The 11,114-nt window shown below is 31.8% G+C and overlaps 2 protein-coding genes across 2 annotated transcripts in view; one reads left to right on the top strand and one right to left on the bottom strand.

The window, feature by feature from the left end:
• Positions 1-11,114, bottom strand: part of LOC134262655 (multiple epidermal growth factor-like domains protein 10) — a 108,562-nt gene that overhangs the window by 33,820 nt on the left and 63,628 nt on the right. The window lies entirely within an intron of this gene.
• Positions 3,114-6,109, top strand: LOC134262654 (uncharacterized). The gene is made up of 5 exons (XM_062745027.1): positions 3,114-3,331; positions 5,031-5,232; positions 5,546-5,653; positions 5,972-6,039; positions 6,074-6,109. Exons 1-5 carry the CDS (start codon positions 3,209-3,211, stop codon positions 6,092-6,094), a joined length of 522 nt encoding a protein of 173 aa, XP_062601011.1. The 5' UTR covers positions 3,114-3,208; the 3' UTR covers positions 6,095-6,109.

The raw sequence follows: 11,114 nt of genomic DNA, 5'->3' as shown, positions 1-11,114 counted from the left end.
CATTCTTCAGCTGGCATTTCTAGATAATTGAGTTTTTTTTGTTGATCGCTTTATATTCTCATTTTTGTTAATCGTTTCGAGCTTCATACCAGATACATGTACAATACCAAATGGGGATCATTTTGTAACTTTACACTTAAGTAATCCAAGGCAACAAGTAATTGATAAACTCACTGATTCTTTGTCATATTTTCCAAGCTTCTTTTGCTCTATTATTCAGTTCATTTTTTCATCAACACCTAAAACACTAACGATATCATGTTTGTTCTTTTGTGCAGGATGAAACAGCAAATTTTAATCCAAAAATTCAAACAGATTAAAGGATGATTGATATATTATGAGAGTCTCTCGACAGATTTATGTGTGTGAGATGTTTGTACAAAAAGTATGAAAGTCAACGTTTAATCCATATAAATCCTACAATGAGCCCTTTCCTTCGTTTACAATCAAAATTTATCAACACCTATACGAAAGGTAAATACAAATAAATGTTTCCATTCTATAATTTTATTTTTATGTCTGTTTTCTTTTATATTTTAAAGAATTCAATTTTTTCGTTTTGAAATCACCTTTATGCTTGTTTTCTGTACGGTTGTAGTTGTTTTGAATAGAAGCATACCAGTACGGAAGTTTATAAAATGTTTTCTTTTACCACATACCAAAAACCAATAATAAGTATTTGGGTTTTGTAGTGTCCGTGACTTAATCAAGATATCAAATTATTTTAGAAAATTTATAAAAATGAAACTTCCTTTTTAATGGAACGCAGCATTGTTAAGGCTTGAATAAGGGGGCGGGGCCTAATTTATGCGGGAAAAGTTTACTGTGACGTCACACAAAAATATGACTTTTATGTATTACTCATTATACCTGAAAATTCAATAATTTGCAATTTTTAACTGTATTAGCATAATAAACAACTATAAAACTTATCAATGCATTAAAAAGCTTTGCTAGGTTAATCCCATGTAGCTGGTTTTAAACAAAGCACTGATCGCCATGAATTTGTGAATATGACGTCATTTTAGTAAACATGACGTATTTCATGTACTGTGAATGGCAGATTGAGGATTTTTTTTTTACGATGAAAAATGCGTTTTATAATAGAACGGAATGATATTTTCGGTTTTAAATAGTCGATTAATACCAATGCAGATCGCTTGTTTAGTGCGATTATTCGTTAACTTTTAAGAGAATGTATTTTATTAATTATGCCGTGTTTTTATGTACAGCTTACGTATATTTTACATCGAGATGCACCATAAAATCGTACTTTCGAAAGGGCATACACTGCATAGATTTTAATCATTTTTTGAATATAGATAAAGGATATTTTCCTTAACTGGAAAAGTACTGCTGCTTTCTTTAATTTGAAGGCGTGATTTCATAAGTGCACACAATATTTGGTAAAAGTTTAATATATTTTGACATTGGCCTATTTACTTGAAAACTTAACTATTGAAAAGCGAATTCTATTCAAAGCAGCAGCACTTTTCAGAAACTACAAAGTATTCAGAAACAATTAATAGCTTAAACGTTTAATTTCAACTAGGGTATGCCCTTGCGATATTGAAATTTGTTAATGACCTACATTCAGTACACGTACTAAGCATTCATCACGTGACTGTGCATCGATGGGACTAAACTTCATTCAGTACAGAGTGGGTTATACTATGCTATTTCCATCAGTATTTAAGTTCTCTGATAATAAAACAGCTTAATTGAAATAAATTCAATTTAAAGAAAAATCCCCTTTTTGCACATCTATTTTCCGTTTATTTCTCATAGTAGGCCTTAATAGTGCTGCGAAGTATTTATATTTTAACAAACGCATAAAGAGTTATTTATAAATATTTTTTTCTTTATTTATATGGGTTTTAAAAAGTTCACCTGAAATGAAATACTACCTTTTAACACAAAAATGTACGAAGTAAGATCTGTTTTCATTTTAAAGTATAATGCCACTTTTTTTAGTAAAACTTTTGTGAATATTTTGTATTTTTATATGTTGTTTTTTTTTTGTGAGCATTTGAAAAACTTAGAATTTATTAACATTTTCAATATTTATTTCAAAGAAAACAACACTTGTAGTGTTTGAACCTGTGAAAATGAGGTTTTAATCAGCTTGTAAAAAACAACGTTTTAAAGTGAATATAACAAAACTGTTTATGTTTCAGACCCTTTAGATACTCTACTTTTTAGAAAAAAATATTTTTGGCGCAAAACGCATAAAGACATTAATTTCTTACCCCCAAGTGCAACCTTTCTGTTCCCTATATTGTGTTTCACCCGTTAAGGCTTCTCTGTAAAATTTAGGAGAAGTTCAGGGAAGAAGGAGATTTTTGCATAAAAAGCGTCATTTATGACCGCAATTTGACCCCAAAGGCGAAATGAAAGTTCCGCAACTTTACTGCTCGTCTACATTGCACCACCAACAACCTCATAAAAGATTATAAGGCTACTTTGTAAAATGTAACTGGAGTTTGAGGAAGAAAGTATGACACACGGAGGACGGATGGACATGAGTAACAACAATACAACCGAATTTTCTTCAGAAGGTGCGGGTTTAATGAAATTTTTCAAAAGCATTGAGACAATTTGCACAATGATTTCAAATCTCGTGTCGTCTATGTGGCGCAGTACTTAGTGCGCTGGCTGTGGAGTCGATACATAAGGAGTTAATCCTTACGTCACTGGTGCGAATCCATTTGTGGTAGTGGATACCGTTTTTTCGGATTAGACCGTATTAAATGATGTCCAGTTTTGCAGTAGATGCTGACGCGAAAAAGATCCCTCGCTCCTCAGTCGCTGTTAGTGCCGAGTATATGTACGAAAGTGTAGCCCTCTACTAGAAAGTGGTGACGTCTCCATACGAGAAGAACGTTATAATAATTACTAATTAATAAGTCAATTAAATCTCTCATCTCTGGGCTCGGGGAGATATATTTAAATGTATACTTCGATTCGCAAATGCAGTATGTTGCGGTGTATATGGTTTTAGCTTCTTTCCCTTTGAAGATCTACTCAATTCAAAAATTTTAACAAAGGAGAGGAGAAAAAAAATCCGGCTTCTAACATAAACAAAGCAAACATTTTCGTTCATTGCGTTTACTTATTTTATTTTTTATTTCAGATTTCATAGTTTGGCAGACCTCTGACGACGGCGCGCCCAGGATTTCCAAGAGACGCTAGAAACATCTCAAACAGAATGATGATGTCAGGCTGTTGTGACTATGTCGCAACCACAACGTTACTGTTTCTCCTTTTTTTAATTGTTCTCATATGCTTCGTGGAATCAAAAAATCTAATGGTCAAGAAGCGATTCACACGGGTAATTTTTTCGATAATTAGGGCTTCTGTAAATTGACTTCTTGTCATTCATGACGAGTTATTCACTTGACTCAGCAAAATATAAATAGAATGTGATCATTGACCCTTTCACCACCCAGGGCGATATGGCCCCCTTGAAAATTACAAAGGAAAGTTAGATATACATGTAAGATGGGAAGACCCCACTCTGCAAATAGGTTATTTGGATATGTTTTATGTACTGTCCTCCCGCTTTCGCCGGAAGTAGAAAATATCAAGTTTGGTCTGTCTGCCTAATTGACCAGTTGAGGTTATTTTTTGCGTTGCTACCATCATTACCAGATGATATTTAAAAAAAGTACTTTGTGCTTTTACAATAAATTTCATCTCACAATCTCCTTTGACCTAAAGTACACCTTTCTTCATTTTGATGTCATATATTCAATTTTAGATGATTATGTTAATTTTCTTACTGCCTTTGAATGAAATTCTATGACTCCTGGTGATACTGTCACAATCTCCTATGACCTTAAGTACACATTTGTTGATTTTGAGCTCATATATTCAATTATAGATGATTTTGTTAGTGTCTTACTGCCTTTTAATGAAATTTGATGACTCCTGCTGATACAGAGAAGAAGCCAATTGATTTAAACGTCAAAAGGTTAAGGCGAAAAAGTCATGCATTTTATAAACGGGTGTCTAAATAATTTTTTTTTCTTCGCGGTTTTCTTTGAAAGATTATATCCTTAGGCAGTATAGCCTAAGAAAGCCCCCTATTAATTTCGATGTCAAAAGAATTATAGCTGAGGACGGGACTTCATAAATGTATTTATAGTTCTTTTATTTTTTAACTTTACCTCCTCGTAAATTCTGCATTAGAGATTTTTTCGTACAAAAGATTTTTTTTCGATTTTAAATCCAAAAGCTGAAAAGATTAGGTCATTCCTTATTTTCTTTCTCCTTCTGCTGACCGCCAAGGTAGCTCTCGATCGGAAAGCCCTGGGCTAAAATCCTGGCTGCTACTGACAAAAAAGGAGCAACTGTCTTTCATCAAGCGCACGGTATTTTGAAGTGAATGTTGTTGGTGGTTAGACTGAGACACTATAAACGAGGCTCGGTTTCAAGGAAGATACCTTTTGATAATTAAACCTGAGAGTCGGGGCTCCAAAAGATGCCAAAATACCTGTGTATTATAGTTTCTATATTTGTAAATAGTAATTTGGACTTTTGGATAAAGTTGAGTACGCAGGTTACCGATTCTCCTGAATATTCACTTAGAAGTGTTTGACGTCTGAACCCGTTATACAGAAGTAACTACATGTATATGTAGGAATGGCATTTGACCATCCGGGAGACATGAATGTCTCGTGCTCAAAGTTCATTTGAATAAAGAGAAGTTCATCAACATTTTTAATAATGGCTCCATAAAGACATTTCTGGTGTGTGGGTGACGTCAGTCCAACCAATTTTTAGGGGGGGGGGGGGGGGGGTGTGGTTCTTTACTACCGGTAGTTCTGAATATTTTTATCCTTAACGCTGTCTGTAAAATTTATACTAAGAAATATTATTTGACTTCCCAAAGTTTTGAAATCTTTGTAATATATGATTTAACACACACTCAACGTAAATAAAGTTTTTTTTTAAAGATAAAATTACGCTCAAATATTTACTTCGCTATGCATATTATTTTAAAAAAAAGTTATGCTATTTGTATACAGGATGATATATGCAAGGAAACGATTAAAACTGGAAAAATAGTTCAATATTGTCCAGAAGATGTTGAGTCCAGAAGGATTAGAACAAGGGAAAGAATGTGTGAAGATATGCATGATTCTTGTTCCAAAGACTCCTTAGTGTATCACTGCTTGCGGTCTAGAAACAAACTCATTGAAGTTTGTGCTCCAAGGAATTTTATCACAGGTAGAAAATATTTATTTAGCTTGATCATGCTTTATACCTGTGAAGCCAATGCAATGTTGTGTAACATCGGCGACCAAAATATGCTTACCGAGAGATTCAAATTTTGAATTGCTGAAAAATTCAAAATAATTTTCAAGAAAAGAACTCAAATGTATGGTTTTAATTGCATGTACACTCTGTCAGTTTAGAAAAAAAAAACATATTATTCCTAATGCCATAATCAAAACAATAAATCTCATTAACGAATTCAAAGGAACTAAAGTATCTTGGCATTTAAGGAAATCTCATTTGACATATAAATGATGTGTTGTAGGAAATTGTTGTGTTCAGTTCAACGAGGGATTAGGCTGTATAGTAGAGGATTATAGTGTTGCCTGTACAGAGTGTCCGTTTCATTACTATTCCAATGAATCGATAACATGTAAGCGCACCAAATTTATTACCAGTAGTATTAATATTCTTAATATTCATTAAGGTAGAATAAAGAGACTTTGAACAGATAGCTATTTCAAATATCTACATTACATTAAATGTAAATATGAATTTTTAATGTTTGTCTGTTTGAATATTTAAAGACAATAAATTACTTTGAGAATTATGTTTTAGTTAAGATACATAAACAGAAAACACCAAATACATTTATCCAAAAGGTCTTATATGATTGAAAATTAAAATTCAAGGTTCACAGCCTTCTACGCTTACTTTTATCTCAAAATGTTTTACGGTATAGATTTTGCAGATCCATCTTGTTTTCAATTAATAAAGACTATGGCTGTTCCCGGGAGTACTATCCAGTCAACAGTTGAGGTAACTTCTAAATCTTTAACTGAACAAAATGCAGGTCTGCCACAGGTCGTCGTAAACGCCACCTCACCAAGAATTTTGAAATAGCAACAACCACCGTTGTTTTTTTCTTCCTTTACAGTAACTAAATATATGTTTGCCATTCGGTATGATTAAGAGCCCCACCCTCTTATCTCGTGATCATATCTTTAGTTAGTATTTCAGTATATTTTTATTTGTTTCTTCAAGGAAAATTGTGAAGCATAAAGTATTAATAAGTTATACGTGCTAAGTAGTAGTTTTCTCTAAAGTCCATTTTATTTTCTTTGTTAAAAGAATAAGTATATTTAATTTATCACTGGATTAATTTTGTGTTTTATACAGTTGTACATGTACCACACACGTTCAGTAACAATTACACATGTTTTACAGCAATAAAAATCGTGATATTAAAATACAGATTTAAAACATCATTTTTTAATTTATAAATCTATTTATTGTTTATTTTTATTTTAACACCTGACATTGGAAAATAATAGAAAAGTTTCAATGCAAGGCGGATATAGGAGGCATTTCGAATAAATCGTTCATTTTGCCTTTACTAGTTGTTCACCGCTCATTTTGCGCTCTCAAACATCCGAATAACAAAAGTGGTCTCTTTGTATTTAGTAATGATCTACAGCTCAACACACTTTTTAAACTCACAAGGATTTTCGCACAAAATAAGGTCACATTGTTAAATGCAATACTGTAAAACGTGAAAACAATACTAATTTAAAAAGCGATTTATAACTTCATTTTGAACTTATTCCATTTCTTTTTACATTATTAACATATAATAATTAGTAGGAGTTTTTTTTTTTGCTACTGGGTGCTAAATCATGAGAGTTTCCAAATGATTCATTCATGGTTTCACATCAAATGCAGCTGTCTTCGTAACTGTTCATTTTAAAGCATACAATTGCCTTGTATAGATAAAGAAACAGTTCAGCTAATGTAACTTCTGTATTCTCTGTACATTTATATGACATTAGGGCGCATAATGATAAAAGTAATTTTCATGCCTTCTACTGCTTTCCCTCTAAAAGATGATTATTTTAATAACTTTTCTGAAATCTAGTGTTCATCATGAAAAATACCTTCCAACGAAATAGTTTCAGATCATAAATGTAAAAGAATTTTCTTTTCAATGGTAACAATTTACTATTTTGAAAGATAACCAATACTTTATCATCCAATCCTTTGACATGATTTCTTCACGCAGCTTTGTCATTTTTTCAGCGCTGCATTTCGACAAAACCAAGACAAGTATGGGAAATGTGCAATGTACTTAGTAAAATAGTCATCTTTGAGAAGTCATTTGAACATTTCAACTAAATAGTAATAAGGACAGCTCGATTAATTAATATGTGAAATACTTGTAATTGTAGACATATCTCGTATGTTTTGTAAGCACTTAAGTTCAAAATATTAATATTTACAACGATTAAATACTACATTTGAATACTTAATTTTGGATTAGCCATCAATAAAGTATGTGTTTTTATACAGGAAAATATTTGCAGAGAAACGCTAAATACTGCAAATTTTGTCAGAGTATGTCCAACGGATGAAAAGTCTTTAAGAGAGAGGATGCAAATATTAAACTGCGAAGCAGTCCATGATCGCTGTTCCACTGACAAGTTGACGTATCATTGTGTTCCTTCTGACAAAGAAATGATTGAAGTGTGTGCTCCAAGAAAGTATCTAACAGGTTTACAGATCATAATAACTTTAAGCGCATCCTGCACGATGGTTTGTGGACAAATTTACCTTGATAATTAACTTAATACAACGTATTTTGTTACTATTTTCAAATTTGGAGAACTGTCTTCATTTATCTTATATTAGCTTATTCTAATACAATAAAGTATGTTATTGTAAGTTAGAAATGAATAACCCTTGGATTTTCCTTCTTTAAGGAAGATATTGCGTAATATTCGATGATGGAGTAGGTCGTGTCATGGAGAATTTCAAAGTAATGTGCCCCGAATGTCCATTTCATTATTATTCCAATGAATCTGTTCAATGTAAGCATATTTTTTTTCCTAGTTTAGTATGAGACAGTAGACCTTTTTTTATCTTCCGAACAAGAAGAAAAATATAATGTATATTTCAGAAATAGATATTGAACAGTTTTTAGAAAAAGAATGTATAATTTTATATGACGTCTTCATAATTAATTCTTGTACTGTGTTTTGGAAATTAAAATATTAACATCAAACAGATCTGACATGCCTGGAATTTATACAGTCGTTGTCTGCTAAACAAACAACAATGATGTCAACAGAAAAGCTTACGCCCGACTTTATAACCATTCCAAAGTCCTCACAGATAGCAAAAAATAAATTAGACCACAAAAAATCTGAAAATAGGTGAGCACATATATTTTCTATTCCTTTTTTGAAACAGCATTGTTCTTGCAAATGCATTAATCTAATTTGAAAAGAAAAAAATATGCATTATAATTTTACACCAACAAACGTTGAACGCTTTTTATCTTTGTATTCTTGATCTTATAGCTTTGTCGCATTACAAATGGTGTATTCTTGTCTTGTACAGTGCAAGATGGAAATATTGTTGTATTTGTCATTTATATTGGAAACAGTTTTGACACATGAGAACCACGCCCCCAATACATATAGCCCAAGTAACTAAAGTTGCCATTTTTTTTACTCAACATTATTATTAAAACAGATATTGTGTTCAGATTATTTCAGTTTGGTTTTATTTTCGCTCTGATACATTTGAATTTAAAAAATGTCAGTCTATTTTGAAATTATGCATTTCTGAAAGTTGTTTGTTTTTTTTTTTTTTTTTGCATTACAAAAGAAAGCACTTTTTCGTTATTTTTAGTTCATTAGGTGTGTTCTTGACCTCCGATAATTGAAAACAAAAGAAAATGTAAACATACCTGAGAACAGAACTAAGTATCATGCAGTAAATTTGACACAATTCTGTTCAATATCACTACATCAAGCGCTGCTACCTTTTTTGACATAGTCTGTTTATAGGACGTTGCTACAAATAGTTATACAATTATGTTTCCATCTTCTACAAAGCATAATATAAACTATTTTTTGTATAAAAAAACATGTACATTTGAGTACATTTGGTCATCTTTATCAATCTGTAATGTCAACAGGGATTTGAAGCATGCATACCGCACCTGATGGCACCTGATCATAATCTCTGATGTTTTTCAGGTCTATTTTTGCTTTGCTCCAATTTTGTATTCTTAATGGATTTTTGAGCTTGAATGTTGTTCCTAATTTCTATTTCATCTATATAGATTTAACTATCGGCCACAAATATCTAAAATGAAAGGGGAAAACATGCCATAGAGTCACGCGTTTCTGTTTACTCTCACACTACATTTTATTCAGCCTGCTCCTTAACAGTTCTTCTTTATCAGAAAAAAAATTATATCTCTTTGCAAAAAAATAGACGAGTAGGATAATTAAGTTTGTCAGTTATTTAACAACGGAAAGCTTCTTTCTCAAGAACAACATTTAATCATTTTTTTTTCACAAAGTTGCTAATTCTTGAAGCATATTTATTTTTTTAAAGATAAGCCTAATATGCACTGTCTCTATCTCATTCACAATTTCCATTCACTATCGAGATGTTTTTTTTTTCTTTTCGAGAACAGCATAAAATTGTTTCTTAAATGAAGCTTATTAATGTTCATGTTAATCTTCAAAGAGGACTACATGTCTGTTTGACCTAATTTATTTTCAGTGAATCAAACTGCCTCCTCCCTTATCCAACCACCTTCAAAGAACTGGACAAGGGATATTCTATAAGGAAGCCTGATGGCTTCGAGAATTGACATTGAATTTCCATTCTTAGTTGATCACAACAGAACCTCCCTTCTAAGTACGAAAGCCAAGAAGGGACACGTTGATTTCTCAAAAAAGTAAAAAATAATTTGATATCTTCAATAACACAATCCGTTCCAGCGGATTATCAATTCCTTCCCTCGATTTATAATATGAGATCTCAAATTACATAATTCGTTTTCACAGATTATTAATTCGAAGTCTCGATTTGTAACGTAAGTCTAATGATTTTGGCAATCCGTGCTCTCGAATTCCCATTCATATATATATTCATATATATATATATATACGAATAAATGACATGCGTTCGATGTATATTGTTTCAGCAACCGGGCGTTCCGAACCTCTTTTTAAATATAACTATGGCAACGTATATTTATTTTCGAAAAAAAAAAAATAAAAAAAGACCCATGATTACTTTCACTAAGGCTTTCATTGATTCTAATATACACCTTACAAAAAAAAACCTAAGACTTTTTTGTACAAGCACTAACATACGGATTTGACAAATGTAATTTTCTCATTATGGACCGTAATATGTAATAAAAACCACTAAAATATTCTATTCATTGAACACATATTGCCATACCTGATATGTACAAATAAATACGCAGGGGTAAGAAGGAAGCATTACAAATATTCTACCTTGACTAATTCAGTGCTACATCATGACGTCATAGTGAGCGATATGACGTCAAGTTTCAAACACAAGTTTTCGTGATATTGGTGTTTAAAGATGTAATCTAACTCTAGAAAATGAATAGAAACGTTTTAACATTAACATCAATAAACATTGTTTTTTTTTTTTTTTTGTTGTCATTTGATAAAAGTTTACTACCGATGACGTCATATGTGTACATCAAGTAACTTGGGAATTGATCGTGCTGTGTAAAGAGAATTTTTCAAAGACGGAGTTTACAAAGATACGTAAAATGAAGATTAAAAGGAAACATCGTGAATATTATATGAAATTTATATGGAGTTCAATTAATTAAGCAGGTATGCTAATTTATTTCCATCGATTTTATTTTTTTTCGAAGACAGTCAGCTATATTTGTATCCAAGTCGGTCTTTACTCTGTCGTTTGTGACAAAAATAATGCAAGAGAACAACAATAATCTGGATATTTCAAAGCATTAGATTTGTATGGATGAAAAGTATGCCTTCTGACAAACTTGGGAAGTGCTGCTAGAATCCTTAGTTAAGCATGGTTTTACT

The sequence above is a fragment of the Saccostrea cucullata genome, unplaced genomic scaffold, assembly GCF_032062105.1.
Source record: "Saccostrea cucullata isolate Sc308-1 unplaced genomic scaffold, CSIRO_AGI_Scuc_v1 ctg1321, whole genome shotgun sequence".
Lineage (NCBI taxonomy): Eukaryota > Metazoa > Mollusca > Bivalvia > Ostreida > Ostreidae > Saccostrea > Saccostrea cuccullata.
The sequence above is the reverse complement of the archived record's forward strand: the minus strand, read 5'-3'. Positions and strand labels throughout refer to the sequence as shown.